A 24,641-nucleotide genomic window follows, 5' to 3' on the forward strand; every position below is an offset into this window, starting at 1 on the left:
CGCCCACCCTGGAGAATGGACATGGGACTAATGGCAGATGAGGGGGTGTGTCTAAGGGTGAGGGGGTGCATTGAAAAGTACTTGGAACTCAATGATAATGGGGAGGTCCAGGTGGGAGTGGTCTGGGAGGCGCTGAAGGCGGTGGTTAGAGGGGAGCTGATATCAATAAGGGCACATAAAGGGAAGCAGGAGAGTAAGGAACGGGAGCGGTTGCTGCAAGAACTTTTGAGGGTGGACAGACAATATGCGGAAGCACCGGAGGAGGGACTGTACAGGGAAAGGCAAAGGCTACATGTAGAATTTGACTTGCTGACTACGGGCACTGCAGAGACACAATGGAGGAAGGCACAGGGTGTACAGTACGAATATGGGGAGAAGGCGAGCAGGTTGCTGGCACACCAATTGAGGAAAAGGGGAGCAGCGAGGGAAACAAGGGGAGTGAGGGATGAGGAAGGAGAGATGGAGCGGAGAGAGTGAATGGAGTGTTCAAGACATTTTATAAAAAATTATATGAAGCTCAACCCCCGGATGGGAGGGAGAGAATGATGGGCTTTTTGGATCGGCTGGAATTTCCCAAGGTGGAAGAGCAGGAAAGGGTGGGACTGGGAGCACAGATCGAGGTAGAAGAAGTGGTGAAAGGAATTAGGAGCATGCAGGCGGGAAAGGCCCCGGGACCGGATGGATTCCCAGTTGAATTCTATAGAAAATATGTGGACTTGCTCGCCCCGGTATTGACGAGGACCTTTAATGAGGCAAAGGAAAGGGGACAACTGCCCCCGACTATGTCTGAAGCAACAATATCGCTTCTCTTAAAGAAGGAAAAGGACCCGCTACAATGCGGGTCCTATAGACCTATTTCCCTCCTAAATGTAGATGCCAAGATCCTGGCCAAGGTAACGGCAATGAGAATAGAGGAATGTGTCCCGGGGGTGGTCCACGAGGACCAAACTGGGTTTGTGAAGGGGAGACAGCTGAACACGAATATACGGAGGCTGTTAGGGGTAATGATGATGCCCCCACCAGAGGGGGAAACGGAGATAGTAGTGGCGATGGATGCCGAGAAAGCATTTGATAGAGTGGAGTGGGATTATTTGTGGGAGGTGTTGAGGAGATTTGGTTTTGGAGAGGGGTATGTTAGATGGGTGCAGCTGTTGTATAGGGCCCCGATGGCGAGCGTGGTCACGAATGGACGGGGATCTGCATATTTTCGGCTCCATAGAGGGACAAGGCAGGGATGCCCTCTGTCCCCATTATTGTTTGCACTGGCGATTGAGCCCCTGGCGATAGCGTTGAGGGGTTCCAAGAAGTGGAGGGGAGTACTTAGAGGAGGAGAAGAACACCGGGTATCTTTGTATGCGGACGATTTGTTACTATATGTGGCAGACCCGGCGGAGGGGATGCCAGAAATAATGCGGATACTTGGGGAGTTTGGGGATTTTTCAGGGTATAAATTGAACATGGGGAAAAGTGAGTTGTTTGTGGTGCATCCAGGGGAGCAGAGTAGAGAAATAGAGGACCTACCGTTGAGGAAGGTAACAAGGGACTTTCGCTACCTGGGGATCCAGATAGCCAAGAATTGGGGCACATTGCATAGGTTAAATTTAACGTGGTTGGTGGAACAAATGGAGGAGGATTTCAAGAGATGGGATATGGTATCCCTGTCACTGGTGGGGAGGGTGCAGGCGGTTAAGATAGTGGTCCTCCCGAGATTCCTCTTTGTGTTTCAGTGCCTCCCGGTGGTGATCACGAAGGCTTTTTTTAAAAGGATTGAAAAGAGCATCATGGGTTTTGTGTGGGCCGGGAAGACCCCGAGAGTGAGGAAGGGATTCTTACAGCGTAGCAGGGATAGGGGGGGGCTGGCACTACCGAGCCTAAGTGAGTATTATTGGGCTGCTAATATTTCAATGGTGAGTAAGTGGATGGGAGAAGAGGAGGGAGCGGCGTGGAAGAGATTAGAGGGCGTCCTGTAGGGGGACTAGCCTACAGGCTATGGTGACAGCCCCATTGCCGTTCTCACCGAGGAACTACACCACACGCCCGGTGGTGGTGGCTACACTGAAGATTTGGGGACAGTGGAGACGGCATAGGGGAAAGACTGGAGCCTTGGGGGGGGGGTCCCCGATAAGAAACAACCATAGGTTTGCCCCGGGGGGAATGGATGGGGGATATGGAATGTGGCAAAGAGCAGGAATAACGCAACTGAAAGATCTGTTTGTGGATGGGAAGTTCGAGAGTCTGGGAGCGCTGACCGAGAAATATGGGTTGCCCCAAGGGAATGCATTCAGGTATATGCAACTGAGGGCTTTTGCGAGGCAACAGGTGAGGGAATTCCCGCAGCTCCCGACACAAGAGGTGCAGGACAGAATGATCTCAAAGACATGGGTGGGGGGTGGTAAGGTGTCAGATATATATAGGGAAATGAGAGACGAAGGGGAGACTATGGTAGATGAACTAAAAGGGAAATGGGAAGAAGAGCTGGGGGAGGAGATCGAGGAGGGGCTGTGGGCAGATGCCCTAAGCAGGGTAAACTCGTCGTCCTCGTGTGCCAGGCTAAGCCTGATTCAGTTTAAGGTATTACACAGGGCGCATATGACTGGAGCATGGCTCAGTAAATTTTTTGGGGTGGAGGATAGGTGTGCGAGGTGCTCGAGAAGCCCAGCGAATCATACCCATATGTTTTGGTCATGCCCGGCACTACAGGGGTTTTGGATGGGGGTGACACAGGTGCTTTCAAAAGTAGTGGGGGTCCGGGTCGAACCAAGCTGGGGGTTGGCTATATTTGGGGCCGGGATCTTGAAGAGCCGGGAGTGCAGGAGGCGAGAGAGGCCGATGTTTTGGCCTTTGCGTCCCTCGTAGCCCGGCGCAGGATATTGCTAATGTGGAAAGAAGCCAAGCCCCCGGGGGTGGAGACCTGGATAAATGACATGGCAGGGTTTATAAAGCTAGAGCGGATTAAGTTCGTTCTAAGGGGGTCGGCTCAAGGGTTCACCAGGCGGTGGCAACCGTTCGTCGAATACCTCGCAGAAAGATAGATGGAATGGAAAAAAGAAGGCAGCAGCAGCAGCCCAGGTTCGGGGAGGAGGAACCAGAAGGACTCTCAGGGTTGTTAATATATACTGTATAATATGTATAGGTCGTTGCTACAGATAATTATATATTGGACTGTTAAATTATATTTTTGGAGAGTGTTACTTGTGATAAGGCAGTTGCCAATTAGGGTTAGTTTTCATTTTTGTTATTTATTATTTATTCATTTTCTGTTTATAAAATAGGTCATTGTTATTTGTGTTGTTATAATATTGTGTAAAGGATGCACAATGTACTGTGTTGGTTGACCAAAAATTTTCAATAAAATATTTTTTTAAAAAAAAGGAGCGATAGTGAAATAGGGGATAAAGGATGCAATTGGGAGGATGCAGTCGGGGAAGGTGGCAGGGCTGGATGGGTTTCCAGTGGAATATTATTAAAAATTCAAGGATAAGCTGGCACCCCTGACGGTGGGGATGTTTGAAGAGGCGATAGGGAGGGGGGTGTTTCCACAAGCTTTGGGCAGGCATCGATTTCCCTGTTGCTAAAAAATGATAAGGATACGACAGAGTGTGGGTCGTACAGGCCCATATCACTTCTGAATGTGGACGCAAAAGTATTGGCGAAGGGACTGGCGGGTAGGCTGGAGGAGTGCCTCCCGAAGGTGATAGGTGAAGATCAGACGAGGTTCGTGAGAGGGAGGCAGCTCTTTTTAAACATTAGAAGGGTATTGAACGTCGTTATGGCACCGGCAGAGGGGGAAGGAAACAGAGGTGATTGTGGCATTGGACGCTGAGAAGGCGTTTGACCGGGTAGAATGGGGGTACTTGGTGGCAGTTCTGGAGCGGTTTGGGATTGGACCAAGATTTGTGAACTGGGTAAAGCTACTATATAAGGAGCCGAGGACGAGTGTCCGCACAAACAACATCAGCTTGAGATACTTTTCTCTCCACCGTGGGACTAGGCAGGGATGTCCGATGTCCCCCCTGCTGTTTGCACTCGCGATTGAGCCGTTGACCATCGCAAAAAGAAGTTCCGGGGTATGGAAAGGAATAGTGTGGGAGGGGGAGAGAGCATTGGGTGTCCTTATATGCCGATGACTTGCTGTTATACGTGTCGGAACCGAGTGTGTCGATAGGGGGAATATTGGAGCTGCTGCGAGTGTTTGGGTCTTTCTCAGGGTACAAACTAAATCTAGACAAGAGTGAGTATTTTGTGGTGTCTCGGCAGGGGGAGGGGCAGGGGTGTTGGGGGGGGGCTGTCATTCCGTAGGGCAGGGACTCACTTTAGGTACTTGGGGGTGCAGGTTGCCCGGGAGTGGGGGTGGGGGGGGTGGGGAGGGGGGGCTCCGCAGGTACAACATTTCTAGTTTGGTGGGGAGAGCGAAAGCTGATCTGGCAAGGTGGGATGGTCTCCCTCTGACACTGGCAGGTCGGGTACAGGCAGTTAAAATGAACGTGTTGCCGCGATTTCTGTTTATTTTTCAATGCCTTCCGATTTTCCTGCCAAAGGCATTTTTCAGAGAGATTGAGGGAAGGATTACTTCGTTCATATGGGGAGGGAAGGTGGCCAGAGTTAGAAAAGTGCTGCAACAGAAGGGAAGGCAGGCAGGGGGTTTGGGTCTTCCGAACCTGATGTATTACTACTGAGTGGCGAACGTGGAGAAGATGCGGCGCTGGGTAAGAGGGGTTGATTACCAGTGAGTCAGAATGGAGGAGAGTTTGTGCAGGGTGTCGGGATTGAAAGCACTAGTAACAGCGCCGCTCCCGATAGCCCCAGGGAAATACTCAGCGAATCCGGTAATAATAGCTTCATTGAGAATTTGGAGGCAGTTTCGCCAACACTTTGGGTTGGGAGCAGGGTCAAGGGAAATGCCGATTCGGGGGAACCACAGATTCGAGCCAGGGAGGTGGGATGGAAATTTTCGGAAATGGGAGAAGGGGATTAAGACACTAAAAGATTTGTTTCGTAGGGGTCGGTTTGCAGGATTGAAGGAGCTGGAAGCGAAGTATGGGCTGGAGCAGGGAGAAATGTTTAGATACATTCAGGTTTGAGATTTTACCAGATAGGAGATACAGAGCTTCCCGGTGGAGCCAGCCTCCACATTCCTGTAGGAGGTGCTGACGACAGGGGAACTGGAAAAGGGGGGTAGTGTCAGCGGTTTACGGAGCTACTGTGGAAGAGGAGAAGGCACCACTGGAAGGGATCAAAGAAAAGTGGGAGGAAGAGTTGGGAGAGGATATGGAGGGGGGGTTCTGGTGTGGTGTGCCCTGGAGAGTAAATGCCTCCACCTCGTGCGTGAGGTTGGGGTTGATACAGCTGAAGGTGGTATACAGAGCACACCTTACGAGGGTGCGGATGAGTCGATTCTTTGATGGAGTAGAAAATGTGTGAGAATGTTGCGGGGGGGGGGGGGGGGGGGGGGGGGATTACTGGAAGGAGGTCTTTAGGGTAATTTCTAAAGTGGTGCACGTGAAACTGGACCCGGGCCCCCGGGAGGCAATATTCGGGATGTCGGACCAGCCAGGGTTGGAAACGGGTGCGGAGGCAGATGTTATAGCCTTCGTCTCGTGAATGGCCTGAAGGCGGATCCTGATAGAGGTTGCTCGCCAACCTCCTCCCTGTGCCCTGGCGTGGGGACATGTTGGAATTCTTGACTCTTGAGAAGGTTAAGTTTGAACTGAGGGGAAGGATGGAGGGGTTCTACAATTCATGGCCATTATTCATTATGCACTTTCAAGAACTGGATAACATTGAACATTAGTTGGGGCGTATGGGTGGGAGGGTTGGGGGGCTGTGTGTGTTAATGGCGACTATAGGTGAATCCTAATTCCTTTTTGTCATTTGTTTGTGAGAACATGTGGGCTAATGTTTGGGGTTTGGTGGGATCGTTGGGGATTGACATATTTGTTACTGATTATTGTTTATGGGTGTAAATGTGGGGAAAAATGTGAAAAAGGAGAATAAAAAAATATTTTAAAAAAGATACTACCACAGGTTGCACTTCCATGAGACCCAAAGTTTTGATTTTAATCATAAGACTAAGCTCTAACCATGAATAAAGAAGCCAACTTGCCATCACGACATGAACTTTCCCAACACTAAGAAATCTGGCAAAAATTGCAATTTTGCTGTAACAACATGCACAGATCCATTGCCATTAAATGCCATGGGACATTAAAGCACCAAGAAAATGTGATGTTGCCAAGTAGAATCTTTCCACCACCAGACGTTTGTGTATGTGCAATTATTCCAATTTCAAATCCATGTGAGAAATTACAATGGAGTCATGGGATCAGGCCTAGGGTGCACATGGATGCAATGAATGTGGCATCAGATTTCACAATAAATTTCAGCAAAAAATCCTGATGAGCAGGCAGCTAACTGCTAATGTCAGTTTAGATTGACAGTCTGTCTGCTCCTTTTTTGTGGCATACATGCATAGATTATCATAGAATTTACAGTGCAGAAGGAGGCCATTCGGACCATCGAGTCTGCACCAGCTCTTGGAAAGAGCACCCTACCCAAGGTCAACACCTCCACCCTATCCCCATAACCCAGTAACCCCACCCGACACTAAGGGCAATTTTGGACACTAGGGGCCACCACTTTGGACACTATCATTGCCAATCCACACTATCATTGCCAATCCACCTAACCTGCACAGTTTTGGATTGTAGGAGGAAACCGGAGCACCCGGAGGAAACCCACGCACACAGGGAGGATGTGCAGACTCCGCACAGACAGTGACCCAAGCCGGAATCAAACCTGGGACCCTGGAGCTGTGAAGCAATTGGGCTATCCACAATGCTACTGTGCTGCCCATCTCATGGTACATTTTTGATTTCATTGCTAATTCAAATTTATCCTAACTAGAATAATTAACTTTCATCTTAAATTACTTGCAAAAAAACATGAGGAATAAAAAACACTATCCACACTGTGCAGATAATTGAAGCTGTAATCTAGCCAGCAGGAATGAAACTCTCATTTGCTAACAAAAACCCCTTGCTTAAATTCTTCATCCTTTTTATGCCAAAAATGAAAATCTCCACAAAATGTCTTCATTCCCAAAGGTCTGATAAAAACTTAAAATTAGGCCACACTTAATTTAGTTTTTAAACCGACAGAGTTGGGAAAGGTTGGAGCATCTGAGGCGAGATAAGGCTTCCAGTGCAATGTTATTTTTGAGGTGAGTGAAGCAGCCGCCTTTCATCCCCTGGGATCTCGCTTTTAGAATGATGCAATGCAACTACCTTACTTCACTTGTGAACTTTACAGTTTAATTACGCGTGGGCACAACGCAGCAAAACTGTAAATTTAGAGAAGCTGCCCCACTAAGGGTAGTTGGAGTGGGAACTGAAGAAGTGGGTGAGCCAACACTGGAAGCGGTGCTCAACTACTGGAGCTGGGCAAGACGGTATACCTGCCAGATTTCACCCACAGACTGGGAAACAATTTATAAGCAGTTTTCCGGCATTTTCTGTTTTTATTTCATATTTCCAGCATCCACTGTATTATTGTGCTTTTATAAACAGTGACTGGGCTGCGCGGGTAGGGGCCGCAGGTGAAGCCCGAGCTGAGGACTGGCCTGTGACCGTGTGAAACGTGCTGGGTTTAGGCCGAAACCGCGGGTTCGCTCTTACCGGCCAGTAGTCGGGAGAGACGGCAACCGCCAACACCCCGGTGTGAGGGGACAGTTCGGGGTCGCACCTACCTGCACGGAATGTGTGGGCAACGCTGCTGCTCGAGCGCCGGTGTGAAGGGGAAGAATCCGCCGCCTCAGGCCCACTCTTTACTAGTGCCGTTTCCGTTACCCCCCACGCACCTCTCCTGCGCAAGCGCGTTTCCTTTGCCCGGCACTCCGCGCAGGCGCAATGCGATTCCTTTGCCGGGCACACCATCCCTGCGCAGGCGCGGTGCCGTTTACACCCCCACCCCGGGCGCGCCACTCATGCGCAGGCGCAATACGATTCCTTTGCCGGGCACACCATCCCTGCGCAGGCGCGGTGCCGATTCCGTTGCCCGCCCACGCCCACCCCACAGCGCTGGCGGAGTGCCGATCCTTTGCCCTCCCCTCCCCTCTCCTGCGCAAGCGCGATGCCCTTTCCTTTACACCGCCCCTCTCTGCGCAGGCGCAGTATCGACGCCGCGCTCTCCCCGAGCGAGAGAAGGAGAGATAAAATATCGAGGCAAATAAATTAGTGAAGTAGTCAACGACCTGCTGAGCAAAATCCGATTTAAAAATAAACTCGGAGTATCCAAAATGTTCGGTACGCGTTAACATTGTCGAGGGCGGGTCAGGGGTCACGGATCACGTGACTGCCAGCAGCTGATCCGGGGGAGACAACCCTGGAGGACCCAGAGTGAAGAGGGATCATTAACCTGAGAAAGCTGCCGGACCGGGGCTCGGCCGCCGCTGCTGCTGCTTCGCGGCCTGCTGAAGGTCACCGGCTACTCCTCGAGGCTTTAAAGGATTGTCCTGCTCTTTTCCACCAGCTGTCGGATTAATCCACCCCCCGAATAACCAAACATGTCGGGAAAGGAAAGGATTGAGATCTTCCCGTCGCGGATGTGAGTATCAGAGTTTGATCGCAGTCCCGGGTTTGCTCGGCGGGTTTCTTCCTTGACCTGGAAAGGCGTGTTTTCCCGGGATTTCTGGAAAATTGAATTTGGAGCCCAGCGTTTTAATTGTGGGTCAAGGACAACCGCACTTGAGGGACGGCCTATTTCCCGTTGAATCGTCCCATCTGTCTCCAAATAAGGAACTCACAGACTTGAAACTAAAGTTAAATTGCCTGTATCTGCTTTTCGTGAGAAATCATACCCGAGACAGCCAACTGATGTAACCTCCCAGTTTGCAAAACATTATTCCAAAATGCGTGTAATCCACGATTGCGACCTGAGACCATCAAAAATGGGTACTCTATTAAGGAAAATGTTAATGAGCTCAAATGAATAGAGTTTAAATGAACAGCATGGGTACGCATTAAGAAAGATGTTAAAAGTTACATTTTAACAAAAGCATTCATCATACTTGGTTCTCTGCATAATTTGTTAAGAATGCACACAACCAACCTTTGTATAAGTTCCAAGGAATTGGATTCGCAATGTTAATTGTTTCACTCTCCACAGATGCTGCTAGTTGACATCATTTTGTTTTTATTTCAGATTTCCAGATATTTTGCTGGTGCTTATGCCATGCCTTTCACTGTCAACCAAAACCCAATATTTTTAACATTATTTTCCAAATTTACCCCATGATTATTTGATTTGTATGGTACAGTATTAAAATACATGGAATCTACAGCACAGAAACCGGCCATTTGGTGTATTCGTGTATGTTGCTATTCTTTTACTCCACACAAGTCTCCTTTTGCTCTCTGTACTTCATCTTGCCTGTCTGTATGTTCTTTTACTCTTTTGTCACATGTTCTTGCTATGAAAATGCTCCTGTATAATCTCCCACAAGCCAGATACTTGCAATTTAGTTTGTAAACTAGATTATGCTCCTTAATGAATCTTGAGCACTCTGAATCAGAAAGTCATCATATTAAGGAAGCACTACATTTAGCACTTTTAAAAAATAAATGCAATGCACGAAACACAAGATAGTGTTAAATGATCGTGGCGTTCTGTTGTATACAATGACCTGAAAAAAACAGACAGCATTTATTGTTCCGACATTGTTGAGTCAAGGTCCTGTAATTCCCTATCTGGCATCTGCGCAAAGACTGCACTGGTCCAAGATGCTGGCCAACTACCACCACCTCAAAAGCAACGAGGCACACAATAAAGAATTAACTAAAACCCAGAACTTTTTTTTAAAAAGCATATAATATAATACACCAGGGCTTGGGGAATTCTGTGCAGTGTGCCATGTTAATAATTCAAACATTGTGGAAATATGTGAACCCATCTGCTAGTACAGAATACTTTGTACCTTGTTAGGAGGCCAGTTGGCTGGATGACAGATTCATGATGCGGAGCAACACAAAAATGCCGGTTCAATTCCCATACCAGCTGAGGTTACCATGAAAGCCCTGCCTTCTCAACCTTGTCCCTTGCCTGAAGTGTGATGACCCTTGGGTTAAACAACCCCCAGTCTCAAAAGGGAGAGCTGCCTATGGTTGGCTGGAACTATGGTGACTTTCATTTCAATTTAAATATCAAACAGGCCACTCTTAATTAGCTATAATTTGGAATTTACCCACAGCACTTTGTTTCCATGGTTTCTATCTTTTACATTCTTTTTCACTTGGAAAGGTTCACATTGTTGTACCAACATTCCGAGCACCTTCATCATTCCCATACTAAAATTGTTTAACTGACCAACATGAAATACATTCTTGTAGAATTTATAGCAAGAAGCTTTTTGAATCAAATGAGCATGTCTAAATAGTGGGAACAGTTCCACAGATGGTTGCAGAGTTCAAATCCCATTGCAGGATATGAGTATGTAACTGATGCTAACATTTCACCAGAATAACAAAGGAGTGCTGCATTGTCACAAGTGCTGTTTCAAAATGAAACATTAGGTTGGGGCTTGTCTACATGAAGTTCCGATAAGTGCTGAGGGGAAGGGAGAAGAATGACTATCTTGTTCTGGTTAATGTCCATCCTACAACTACCACCAAAAATAGTTGAATTTCTTATTTATTGTCCTTGCCTTCTGTAAATTGGCTCCATACTGACTGCACTTCAACAGTAATTCATTATAAATTACGTTGGGATTTTCTTGAATGTGAAAGGTACCATATTTAAAAACAAGTTCCTTTTCTACCTGGTGTCTTCAATGACCTTTTTAAATAAGAGAAAAGCATTTTCAAACAAATATTTTTTGTATAAACAGTGTGAAGGTAATGGCACTGGAAACTGGTTTGAGGGAGTTATTGCACCCAATAGTAATCAGGAAGCTGAACCAACCTTTACAGCTGAATTTTCACAAACTTTGGCACGTTCGATTTAATGAACTGGTTCTTTAACTCTTATGTATTGCCATTTGATGGAAGTTTCAGTTTTCTCATCTTAGAATTCAAATGGTAAAAAGAAACTCGTCCTTTGTGTTTGAATTTCAAAATGGTAATATTGTAACTTTTTACAGGATACACCTGCTTTGAAAGAATAAAACCTTTTTGTCCACACATTAAGCTTTCGCATTTAATATTTTGTGTTAGTCTTGGACTTAAAAGATAGCTAGGTATAATACAGGTATGCTCATCTTGTGTGCTGACCCCAAATGAATGTTTGGTTTCATCGTGATTGACACAACTAATGGCCACGTTTGGATGGGATTTGGGAATTATCCATCCATCTATTTTCTATGAACAGCAATTCAAGGCAGTTCCTCATTATGCTTCTGGCTTTAAAATGTGCACATTAAAAAAAAATTTTTTTTTTTTAATTCCCTGGCCCTGCTCCCAACAGTTTAAAAATAGAAATCTGTATCCCCTTTGCTTAAGATATTGATATGAAAACTGAAGCAAGAAATGTTGCAGCTTACTATTAGCTTGGAGGGTCTCAAAGCCTCCGAAGTTGGAGACCTGGCTATCTGACATGGCTAGCCTTCCCTGTTTGGAGAAAATCAAGTTCGCCTTGAGAGGGTCACTGTTAGGGTTCGCCCGGAGGTGACAACCGTTCGTCGACTTCTTCGCGGAAAATTAATCGTCAGCATAAGGGGGGGGGGGTTAGTTGAGCTTAGAGTAGGGGGTTAATAAAGGTTGGACCTGTAAGTGAGGGTGACGGCTTTTGCACAATTGTTTATTGTGTTGTTATAATACCAAAAAATACCTCAATAAAATTATTTATTTATTTAAATTAAAAAAAAAAAAGAAATGTTGCAGCTTTCTGTTACTGGAAGCTTTCCTATTTTGGTATTAAGAAATGCACACTTGCGAGGGTGTTGATGAAAAATATGAATCACCAACTTTGTGCTGAAAAATAAATCCATTTAATTTAAGTGTAATTAAAGTCGTCAGTAGTCTGGCAGCTAAAGGTAAACTTAATACACGTTTTCTTTTGCTTTCGCTATAGGGCACAAACTATAATGAAGGCTCGTTTGAAAGGTGCCCAGACTGGTCGCAACCTACTGAAGAAAAAGTCTGATGCCCTTACACTGCGCTTCAGACAAATCCTGAAAAAGATTATAGAGGTGAAACTTTTTATCTTTAAAGACCAAACATTACAAGTTTTACTAAACTCTCCGATTTTTTTTAATTTTTTTTATTTCTCTAATTCACAGTACAGTGCAAGTCCGGTCATTCAAAACCTTTTGGCTTCCTGTCTTTTTTTTTGATAGCGGTATTTTGGCTTTGTGCTCTTGATGCTGGCAAACTGAATCAAACTTGTTTCTTAAAGTGGGATGTCGGAGGAGACAGGTGATTGGAGATTCCACCCTTCAGCCCCAACTCTTATCAAGTTAGCCTGCAAGCCATTTGACAGCTGGAAACCAAATGCTGCAATTGAAGCATGTGCATTGTGGGGACACAGTGAGTTGCACACCTCTCTGGCCAACATAGAGCGATGCTGCTGGAGCAGTGAGACAGTCATCCACCTATTCGGTCAGCCAAAGATGATGCACATGTTGATTAAACCAGGGCAAGTGGCAGAAAATGAGGATACCCCCACAGATTTTTGGAAGTAACAAAATACTGTTATGTACCTGAAATGATTTCGATATTTTTTTTTAAAAAAATTAAATAACAAGCATTGTAGTGAAGCTAAAATAAAATGGCTGCTGAGCCCAGTGTTTGTGTGAGTTAACCCCTCCCGAGTGTTGAATTTGCATTAATTTTGGTTTTCTCCTCACAGACTAAGACACTGATGGGTGAAGTCATGAGGGAGGCAGCCTTTTCCTTAGCTGAAGCCAAATTCACTGCTGGAGACTTCAGGTGAGACTGCAATTACCAAAGATTTATTTGTAGGCCACCTTATTTGTCCCTAACACAGGTTTTGAGCAATTGGTCTTTGTCATTGGTGTTTGGAGACTCTAGGTTTGATGGCATCACTTGCTATGTGGGTGTAGTTACGGGTATAAAAAATTGTTGTAGACTGAATTGAAGCTTTCATAGATGTTGGATTTTTAAAAATTGTTTATAATTGTGGAATCCATTTGATATTTATTGACCTTGCATGCAATTCCTGACAATTTTCTGTTCAAAGGTCAACTCTTTAGCTCTGCATAACTAATTTCAATTTTTTTTTTTCTGAAATCAGAAATTTATTGCTCAGAATGTCAATTATCAGTTGATTTGAATAGGGTCATTTCAAGAGTATATGGTGCAAGAGGGCTAATATTGTAGCTGATTACTGATTCTGTCGTATGCAGCACTACGGTGATCCAGAATGTGAACAAGGCACAAGTTAAGGTCCGAGCTAAACGAGACAATGTAGCAGGTATGTTTTTATGGTGATTTCAATACCTTATTTTCAAGTTGATAGTGTCTTGCACCAGGATTCTATTTACTTCTGCAGCAAGAAAAAGAAAACAATGGGCTGGATTCTCTGCCGCCGCCGGGATGCTCCATTTTTGCCGGCAGACCCGGGGGTTTCCCAACGGCATGGGGCTGCCCACAATGAGAAACCCCATTGACCAGCTGGCGAAACGGAGCATCCCGCCGGCATGCTGAACCAGAAATCTGGCGCGGGGGGGCGGAGAATCCAGCCCAATGTATTGATTGAGGGCGGTACAAAGTGGTATGTATCCAGCTGCCAAGTGACAGTCAACAGACGGAGGGCCCTGTTCTGCCATGCCAATGGAGGAAAGGTAATTGCTGGGTTCTTCTGTCACTCCCAGCCGCTCGATCAAAGTGGCATTGGTAAAAGCCTAAGAATAGGTGGCCAGCTTGTCCATCTTTGGGTCAACATGTATATAGAGATCTGCATGCTTTGAGGGGGAGAAGAGGAAAAAAGGATAAACTGCCGGCTTTTTTTTCAAAAAGGAAAACTTTTGTACACTTTGGAGGGTAAACTATATTTGTTGCAAATACTGAATAAATCTCATCTCTTTCATCAGGTGTTATACTACCAGTGTTTGAACATTACCAGGAAGGAGGAGATAGTGAGTAGAAATTACCACTCTTTCTGTTCCATTGCTAAGAGGGTGGATAAAAATTAAACCGTATTCCTGTAACTGCAATCTCAAAGTGGATAGTTTTCTATAGAAAACTGACATGTATGTGTTCTGCCACTGGAAGAATATTACTGGCCCAGATTTTTCTGCAGCACAGTATTAAATTATGTGCTGTAACTTCGACTTGTCCTGTGAAATTTTTTTTTTAAATATGAAGTGGCAAGTTGCTGAAAATGTAGTAGATAACAGTGCAAAGTGAGTAAATGGTTAATCGGGAATTTGGATAAAGAGGGCAAGACACTATGTATCTTAACTTGGACAGGGCAGAGTTTGTAAGGAGCATCAGGAGGGCTTCTTAAAACAATATGGAGACAGTCCAACTAGGGAAGGGGCTGTACTGGACTTGGTATTGGGGAATGAGCCTGGCCAGGTGGTAGAAGTTTCAGTAGGGGAGCATTTCGGGACCAGTGACCACAATTCAGGAAGTTTTAAAGTGCTGGTGGACAAGGATAAGAGTGGTCCTAGGATGAATGTGCTAAATTGGGGGAAGGCTAATTATAACAATGTTAGGCAGGAACTGAAGAACATAGATTGGGGGCGGATGTTTTAGGGTAAATCAACATCTGACTTGTGGGAGGCTTTCAAATGTCAGTTGAAAGGAATTCAGGACCGGCATGTTCCTGTGAGGAAGAAAGATAAATATGGCAAATTTTGCGATCCTTGGATAACGAGGGATATTGTAGGCCTCCTCAAAAAGAAAAAGGAGGCATTTGTCAGGGCTAGAAGGCTGGGAACAGACGAAGCCTGTGTGGAATATAAGAAAAGTAGGAAGGAACTTAAGCAAGGAGTCAGGAGGGCTAAAAGGCGTCACGAAAAGTCATTGGCAAATAGGGTTAAGGAAAATCCCAAGGCTTTTTACACGTACATAAAAAGCAAGAGGGTAGCCAGGGAAAGGGTTGGCCCACTGAAGAAAAGGGGAGGGAATCTATGTGAGGAGCCAGAGGAAATGGGCGAGGTACTAAATGAATATTTTGCATCAGTATTCACCAAAGAGCAGGAATTGTTGGATGCCGAGTCTGGAGAAGGGTGTGTAGATAGCCGGGGTCACATTGAGATCCAAAAAGACGAGGTGTTGGGCGTCTTGAAAAATATTACGGTGGATAAGTCCCCAGGGCCTGATGGAATCTACCCCAGAATACTGAAGGAGACAAGAGAGGAAATTGCTGAGGCCTTGACCGAAATCTTTGGATCCTCACTGTCTTCAGGTGATGTCCCAGAGGACTGGAGAATAGCCAATGTTGGTCCTTTGTTTTAGAAGGGTAGCAAGGATAATCCAGGTAACTACAGGCCGGTGAGCCTTGCGTCAGTGGTAGGGAAATTACTGGAAAGAATTCTTCGAGACAGGATCTACTCCCATTTGGAAGCAAAGGAGGTTAAGGGGTGACCTGATTGAGGTCTACAAAATTATGAGGGGCATAGACAGAGTGGATAGTCAGAGACTTTTTCCCATGGTAGAGGGGTCAATTACTAGGGGGCATAGGTTTAAGGTGCGAGGGGCAAGGTTTAGAGGAGATGAACGAGGCAAGTTTTTTTTTTTTTTACACGGAGGGTAGTGGGTGCCTGGAACTCGCTGCCGTAGGAGGTGGTGAAAGCAGGGACGATAGTGTAGTTTAAGGGGCATCTTGACAAATACATGAATAGAGGGATACGGACCCAGGAAGTGTAGAAGATTTTAGTTTAGACAGGCAGCATGGTCGGCGCAGGCTTGGAGGGCCGAAGGGCCTGTTCCTGTGCTGTACTTTTCTTTGTTCTTTGATGCAATTTAAATAAAACACTGCAAAAGAAGTGGGCATATGAGTGGGTGAAATCAATCCCAAATTAGGTGCAGAAAGATTGGATTAGGAGAAAGATTGGATTAGGAGAAAGACAAAGTTTTAAAAAACAGTTGAGTTTTTAAATTGAGCGTTTAAAGAAAAGCTCTAACAATTAATACCCATCGGAATGAGATACCACACTTGCATTGTTAATTTTCAGTATCCGAAGGGTTTACTCTTGAAGTTGCTGTGTACCATTTGCACATAAATAAAATAGAGTGCAATTAGCCTCACTTTGTCATCAAATAATAATCCATTATATGATCTAACCTGAATAATAATTGGACAGGGACTAGACCATAACAGATTCTTCCCGTTGGCTGCAGATTACCAAGAAAATAAACAATATATTTTAAAATGCTGAATAAAGACCACATCGGGTGTGGCAAGGACCTTTTGCATAATTTCCCCCAGGCCAGATAGTATTCTACGTGATCAGAATCTGCTATTTGCTGCCTGTGATTTTCTGGTCCTGTGTACAACAATTTAAAGTTTTTTGTATCGTGCATCATTGGCTCGATTCTGCGATATGTCCCCATGCCGACGTGGGAACTGTGTCGTTTTACGCCAGAAAGAATGGCGTAAAATGACCACCGACTCTCCGTTTAGCTGGGGCTAGCAGGAAGGCAGCATAGAGCACTTGGCTCTAACTGCCAACATGGCCCGGAGAATTGCCGAGCCTGTGGCCGCTCATGCACATGGTGGCAGCCTGCAGTGGCCACGACGTGCAACATGGCGGTGGCTGCTCACAGACCTAGTCTGAGAAATAGTCCGTCCGTTCCCCCCCCCCCCCCCCTGCAGATCGGCCCTCCCCTGTAGACTGAATCCGTAGCAGCCAAGCCGAGTTCCCAACGGATGATACCAGTGTCCCGCGCCATTGGGAACTCGGCCGGTCGGGGGCGGGCGTCAGGCAATGTCCTGCGCTGTCGATACGTGGCGCGGCGTACTCTGTACGTTGTTTTGGAGGGGGCAGAGCATCACAAAAGCAGCGCCTTCCCCTATTTGGTTGGGAATATTGATTCTCCAGCCGATCACCGAATGCGATTTCGATGTCTGCAACAGGCGAATCCAGTCCCATGTCTTTAAATCGGTCTGCAGCATAAAAACGTCACCCAGGTTTATCTTAAATGGAGCAATAATAAGCCCTCAGTGCAAAAAACGAAACTATGCTGAAGTGGAAAAGGACACCAACAACCACATCGTTCATTACAAAAAGGAACGAGCTGGAGTCAGCAGCTACAATTAATCAAATAACTCCATGTTTTCAATTCTTCATTGCAGTTTCTGAGCCAAGTCCCCAGCATTCAAACACGTATAAAACATTTTCCAGTGCACTGAAGCACTATTTTTAAGCCTCGGAAACTCCTCTGTTGCTGCAATAAGTAAATCCAACCTGGGCTTTGGATTTATGTTTCCCAATGTGGCATTTGAAGCAGTTATCTCTGCTGTCTGCTGTTCCTGAACTTTTTTTTTCCTCCCCCTGCCTTTTCTTTTCTCATTACTACTCCCCTGCTATCCATCCGACTTGCATGTTTACGGCCACAGACATTGCTCCCTGATTACCAACGAAGAGTGTGGCATTTTGCCTTCAAATTCTCCAAGTCCTGGGTGCCTTGATAATGTGACTGTTATAGTTCAGGTCACTGCTACTCTATCCTTTTTCTCTTTACTCAATACCTCACCTCATTACAAACAAATTCTTTCTTGTTGTATACATTGCACCTGTTTCAAAACAACCTTATCCATCTTTGATCTGGTACATATTGCTTTATGCATTTTTGTATTCCTTGGACTTACACCAATTCTCCGCTTTGTTAACAAGCTAATGTCATTGGGAAACTTGCAGAAAAAAGACAGGTGAAGGACAGTAATGGAAAGAATGATTGATTTTTAGAAAGCAAGATAGAGAGCCTCAAGAAATGGGGTGGAGGGGGAGTAAGTGCAGAAATAGTGCGAATGAGAGTTAATAAAATAAAATCTGAATCTTACCTTTCTGAGCATGTAGTCATTGTAAAACACCACCTCTGACTCAATGTGAATGATATAGGAGATCCGCTATTTAACCATACTGTAAAGAGATAGTTAAAGTGCTTCACCTAAATGAGCTGATGTGACCCTGGATATTTTTTTCCTTTACACTTTATTTATTAGGTTATGAGCTTACTGGCTTGGCCAGAGGTGGAGAACAGCTGGCTAAACTCAAGCGGAATTATGCAAAAGCAGTGGAGCTCCTGGTTGAACTGGCTTCATTGCAGGTACGAGGTAGAGAAATACAAGAATGTGCTCCGAAGAACATGTTTAAACCATAATTTAATTTATCAGAAAGGTACACCTCCAATGACATTGCATGCTCCAGAAAAATTGGACAGTTTGGCCCTAATGTAAAGAGATGATTTTTTGAGACTGCTGCACTAAACCTGTAACCTTGTGTTGATTTCAGACTTCTTTTGTGACACTGGATGAAGCCATTAAAATTACCAATAGGCGTGTAAATGCAATTGAACATGGTAGGTTATGCATTTTTGCTACTGCTTTGGACAGAGGAGTAGCTAATTTGACCCCTCCAGCATATTCTGCCATTCAATGAGATCAGGCCTGATCTGAGACCTAATTCCATAAGCCCACTTTCCCACATATCCTGGAACAAAACTCCAAATTTGTTAATAAAAATCTACCAATCTCATTTAAAATTGACAAGTGACCTAGTATCAATTGCCATTTAAACTTCAATCAAATCACACTTTAACCGTCAACATTCCTGAGACTACAACAGAATTTGTATGATCTTTCCTTGTAATTTATTCAAACTCCAAGGTATCATTCTGATAAATCCATGTTGCACCCCTTCCACAAACTGTATTTTCTATCTAAGTTATGACTTCATGCTTGTCTTTATTAAGATCCACTTAGTTATGGCCATTCACTTAATCTATTATCTCTGTAATTTTTATATACTTTGGTTAGAAAATAATGCTCATGAATTCTCAAACTTCCAGTGAGTCCCACTGGAAATAGCCCTTCTGTCAACGGGTTGTAAAGATTGGACTTTTGACCGTGCTATCCCAGGGTCAAACCACCTACTGACATTGTCCAATTTGCACAGTAAGGACAGATAATTAGGTGACATGCTGGAAAGTTGCCATTTTGCAGTCCGTGCAAACCATTACAAAGCAAAGTGGAAGGCAGGGAAAAGAACTGTTTTGGAATTTGTTGGGAACCGCTAGAAAGAGTACTGATAATCTTGAATGCAATAATTCATGGATTTCAAACATCATATGACCAAGTATTTTGGATCTATGAAATGTATATACATCCGCTACCAACAAAATTATTAAGACTCTCAAGATTTCTACACCTGAATTCTTCTGATTGGAAAGAACTATTGAAATAGCAATGTTTACATCCATCAGTGAAGTAAAGTATTGAAAGCATTTCCATGGCAAATATTTACCCTTTACTGGTGGTGTAACTAATATCAATAGCCTGCTGTTTTTCCATGTTCCCCATGTTGCTATATCTGCCTTGGCTTCAATTATTTATTCAATTTCCCCAAAAATGTAATTGTTTCCACATCAACTGCTCCTGATGTCCCAGCAACTCTCTTTATGCAGAATTATTTTGATCTTTCTCTTCATGTTGATTATGTATATCTCATGGCTCCCTAATAACTGATTTCACAACTAGAAAAGCTAGTCTATCAAAACCTGGATCTCATGATATTACTGGAGAGACAGCTTGTTGTCAGACTGTAGTGAAAGTGTGGCTACTTTTTTTTTTAAATGTAGTTATTCAAAGTTTTTCAATAATTTTACAAAACACCAAAAAGGAAAATAATAGAAAGAAAACAGGGAAATATGCCAACAAAACAACTTAACCCTCTAAACGATAAATTTAACAAACTAACCCCCAACTCAAAACGAAATAGGGCATGCGCCCCTTACAAAAAGGAAAATAAATCTATAGTAAGTTGTGCTGTAAAATCAGAACCTTAGAAAGGGTAAATAGATTGGGGAAGTGAGCACAAGATTGCAAAATATATTTCAATATTTGTTCCGTGCAGTTGTGTACAACAATAACTTGCATTTATATAGTACCTTTAACATAGTAAGTAATGTGTGGAATTATAGTTACGGAGTATAATAGGTGACTGTTAAAGATACCCAGAAGGGAGAGAGGCTGGAATATTATTCACTGCTCTTGAAAGGATCGAGTGCTATGACAAGAATGATCATAAATGCAGATTACTTTTTAAATTTTTAAAAATTGTTTTATAAATTTAGAGTACCCAATTATTTTTTCCCCCCCCCAATTAAGGGGCAATTTAATGTGACCAATCCACCTACCCTGCACATCTATGGGTTGTGGGGGTGAAACCCACGCGGACATGGGGAGAATGTGCAAACTCCACACAGTGACCAGGGGCTGGGATTGAACAGATTATTTGGTCAATGGAATGGACTCACATCTTAGAATCCATAGAATCGCTACAGTGCAGAAAGAGGCCATTCAGCCCATCTAAAAGAGCACTCCATCTAGGCCCAATCCGCCGCCCTGTCCCCGTAATCCCACCTAATCAACATATCTTTGGACATTAAGGGACAATTTAGCGTGGCCAATTCACCTAACCTGCACATCTTCGGACTGTGGGAGGAAACTGGAGCAACTGGAGGAAACTTTGCACAGGGATAACCACTTAGCAGTTGTCAGACTGTAGTGAAAGTGTGGTTCTGTATGTGGCTACTTTCTAACAGAATCAAGTCATCAATTGGTTCCGGGCTGGACCCCCTTTCTACGTTCAGTCATGATATGGAACAGAATAGGGTGCAAAAAAACTGCAACTTTCATTGACCTGTTGGAAGTGAAAAATATGTTGTTATCTTTTTTGTATAATATTTATGTGCATGGATGGGAGAGAAGCTACATTCCAAATAACTTCAGAGTAAAATGTGCTCATTCAAAGTAATAAGAGATGTATTAGTGATGGAGTCATATTATTCTCATTTCTTAAATAGCCTGCTAATCACTGTCCCATTTTAATTAAGTGATAATTCCTCGGATTGAGCGCACATTGTCCTATATCATAACGGAGTTGGATGAGCGAGAAAGGGAGGAATTTTACAGGTAAGTGATGTGGAAGTTTAATTTTTTTTTTAAATATCTTGTCAGATATTTTCCAAAATTGGAATAGAGCATCTTGAATAGAGATCTTGGGCATGTGTGTGGTACATATACACAGAATTCTCTTTTATTAATCTATGAATATAATGCAGTCTAATACTGCTCACATGGACTGCTCTCAAAATGCGAACAAAGACAACTGAAGTAAAGTTAAGCTGCTTTTTAGCTTTGCTTTTGTAAAATGCTAGTATTTCACTATGTTAATTGAGAAATTGTTATTTGTTCTTCCGCCCCATTTAAGTACTTGGGGCTTGATAAAGTTTCCCTCCATAGTCTTCCACGATGGAACTTCCATGGGTGGTGTACGATGATTGCAGTCGATAGTTACAGTAATTTAGTTACAATAATTTTAAAAGTGGCACTCAGTCTAATAGAAATAACATGAAACGGAAATAAATCAGAACCCTGGCTGATTGTGTGTGTGTGTGAGGGTGCTTGCTATAGGATTCCTAATATATGTCACGGATTATTATTGATCCCTAAATTTTTACAACAAAACTGAAAGACGTGAACATATTGAAGTAATGGCCAATTTCTTCACATCTACAGGTTGAAAAAGATTCAGGAAAAGAAAAAGCAATTGAAAGAGAAGAAAGAAAAGGAACAGGGGGATCGGATATTAAAACATGCCAACGCACCAGCCAACCTGCTTGAAGAAGAAAAGGATGAGGACCTGTTGTTTGACTGATGTTACTACGTGGCTTTGGTTGCTATTCATTGAAGTAGCAAGCATTTTGAGTTTGATGATTAACACTGGTGATGTATTTGTATATTTGTCATATTTAATGCAAGCTGTTTGACCTGCCAACCCAGGTGAATGGCATGTTTTGCAGGTTCACTTTTTAAAAAAATTTTACCTGTAAACAATTGATTTTCCGCATATTGTCAATGGTGCCTGTGGGGTCATTGTCATCGGTGCCTGTGGGGTCATTGTCATCGGTGCCTGTGGGGTCATGAATGTTTTCCAATTACCTAATTATTCATGGTGTTAAGAATTGCTTAAGCCAATAAAATACAGGCCGTTGCACGTTTTGAGCTTGTCTTCAGAGTCGATGAATGAATAATTTAGAAAATATATAATTCTGTATTATTCATTCTCCTTCAGCAGTATTGCATACAGCAGTAGATTTTCTTTTAACAGCCATTAAGTCTAAAATCAACTCTAAATGCAGTGAGTCCTCTATACTCCAGTTAATGTGTTCTCTTTCCCAAAACTTAATTAACTTGCGTGTTCCTTGGAAAGGGTAACATGACCAGTCTGTATATTGTTAAACTAAGACTGGTGTAATGTGGTAGGGTAGCACAGTGGTTAACACTTCAGCCTCTCAGCTCCAAGGACCCGGGCTCAATTCCGGCCTCGGTGACTCTCTATGTGGAGTTTGCACTTGCTCCCTGTGTCTGCGTGGGTTTCCTCCAGGTACTCCGGGCGCTTCCTCCCACAGTCCAAAGATGTGCAGGTTAGGTGAATTGGCCATACTAAATTACCCCTTAGTGTCCTAAAGGTTAGGTGGGGTTACTGGGGTAGAGGTGTTAGTTTAAATAGGGTGCTCTTTCCAAGGGTCCGTGCAGACTCAATGGGCCGAATGGCCTCTTTCTGCACTGTTAATTCTATGACACGGTTTATTGTGAGTCCTGTGAAATCAGTCAACTCCAAGAATGGTAGCTGTCCTAAACCCTCAACAGTTGATTATTTCATCAGTGGGAGGGGGGAGGTTTAAAAAGAACATCCCCTCTGAGCAATCTTGCCTCATTTAACACTTAAAAACTCACATTGCCAATTGGGATTCTCCTGATCGAAACAGGGGGCCAAACGTTCTGGCCGTTCATGCTGGCGGAATCTTCTGGTCCCGCTGATGACATCAGCCAAGGGTTTCCTGGAGTGCATTCAATGGAAAACCCCATTGACAACGGTGGGAGCAAAATGTCCTGCTGCCGGCTAATGGCAGGCTGCCTCAGCCACTGCGAACATGTGGTGGGTTGTGGAAAATTCCCACCTGGGGACTCCACTTGATGATCAAGTAGTTGTAGTGTCCTGCTCCTGCCCTGAGGTCAAGCACTTCCTGGTGGCCTAGGATTTGGCCGAAAATGCTGGAGATCTGAAAGGAGAACAAAAAGTACTGGAAAAACTCAGCAGGTCTGGCGGCAACTCTGAGAGGGAAACCGTTAACGTTTTGACTCCAATATGACATACATTTTGGACTCAAACAGTAACCCCTCTCCACAGTTGCTGCCAGACCTGCTGAGGATTTGAACCAACCTGATTATGAAAGTAGTACAACCTTCGTGAAAATATGTTTTACCCAATCTTCTGGCCAGACAGAGGCAAAAAATGTGTTGATGAATATCATAAACCCTGAGACAATGTAATGGTCTATAGGGGATTTTCACAGTAACTTAATTGCAGTGTTAATGTAAGCCTACTTGTGACGATAATAAAGATTATTATAAGTAACCTCTTTTAGATGCTCTCATAACTGCTGCACTATTTAGCTGCTGGATGTCTGTACTCTATCCTTGCATAATTGTAATTTGAAGCTTAACAATTGCATGGTGTAAATTATTGAAATAAATGTAATTTTCTGCTATACTTGGAAGTGTGGATATTGTAGTTTCGCAGTACTATAGCCACAAATGTTTTTGAAACCAATGTGGGCGACACGGTAGCACAGTGGGTAGCACTGTTGTTTCACAGCTCCAGGGTCCCCGGTTTGATTCCCGGCTTGGGTCACTGTCTGGGCGGAGTCTACACATTCTCCCCGTGTCTGCGTGGGTTTCCTCCCACAAGTCCCGAAATACATGCTGTTAGGTGAATTGGACATTCTGAATTCTCCCTGTGTACCCGAACAGGTGCCCGAATGTGGCGATTAGGGACTTTTCACAGTAACTCATTGCAAATGTAAGCCTACTTGTGACACTAATAAAGATTATTAAATTTAGGTAAATCACAAAGCAAATACAACATTTGACATAATGGCAATTGAAGGCTTATTTAGACAGTCTTTGGCCTGAAAGGTGAGGTTCTGATATTTCTGTAAAACTGAAATATTTACATGTGTGGCGTTTGCACATTCTCCCTGTGTCTGCGTGGGTCTCACCCCCACAACCCAAAGATGTGCAGTGTAGGTGGATTGACCATACTAAATTACCCCTTAATTGGAAAAAAACGAACTGGACACCAAGTTTAAAAAAATATATATTTAAGAGTACTCAATTCTTTTTTTCCAATCTACCTACCCTGCATATCTTTGGGTTTGTGGGGGCGAAACCCACACAGACACGGGGAAAATATGCAAAATCCACAAGGGCTGGGATGAACCCGGGTCCTCGGTGCAGTGAGGCCGCAGTGCTAACCACTACGCCACCGTGCTGCCCTAAATTTCTTTTAAAACTGAAATCTTTACATTGAATTGCTATCTGTTCAAACAAAGATCCGAAGAGTGCTTTTTTTAGATGTCCTTGTAGAAGAGACCTTACAGATCCTAGTAAAGTAG

At 44.1% G+C, this 24,641-nt stretch overlaps 2 protein-coding genes across 2 annotated transcripts in view; one reads left to right on the forward strand and one right to left on the reverse strand.

Annotated features, from left to right (window-relative positions):
- LOC140396523 (eukaryotic translation initiation factor 2 subunit 1) overlaps positions 1–7,915 on the reverse strand; it is a 59,272-nt gene extending 51,357 nt beyond the window's left edge. The window contains exon 1 of the mRNA XM_072485227.1: positions 7,745–7,915. The gene's annotated coding sequence lies outside the window, so the exon portion shown is untranslated. The remainder of the gene's footprint in view (positions 1–7,744) is intronic.
- A 294-nt stretch (positions 7,916–8,209) lies between these two features.
- On the forward strand, positions 8,210–23,737 carry atp6v1d (ATPase H+ transporting V1 subunit D). The gene is made up of 9 exons (XM_072485241.1): positions 8,210–8,601; positions 12,061–12,178; positions 12,838–12,917; positions 13,355–13,422; positions 14,042–14,086; positions 18,124–18,227; positions 18,413–18,479; positions 21,015–21,093; positions 21,700–23,737. Exons 1-9 carry the CDS (start codon positions 8,561–8,563, stop codon positions 21,836–21,838), a joined length of 741 nt encoding a protein of 246 aa, XP_072341342.1. The 5' UTR covers positions 8,210–8,560; the 3' UTR covers positions 21,839–23,737.
- The last annotated feature ends 904 nt before the right edge of the window (positions 23,738–24,641 follow it).

The sequence above is a fragment of the Scyliorhinus torazame genome, chromosome 2 (assembly GCF_047496885.1).
Source record: "Scyliorhinus torazame isolate Kashiwa2021f chromosome 2, sScyTor2.1, whole genome shotgun sequence".
In the NCBI taxonomy this organism is placed as follows: domain Eukaryota; kingdom Metazoa; phylum Chordata; class Chondrichthyes; order Carcharhiniformes; family Scyliorhinidae; genus Scyliorhinus; species Scyliorhinus torazame.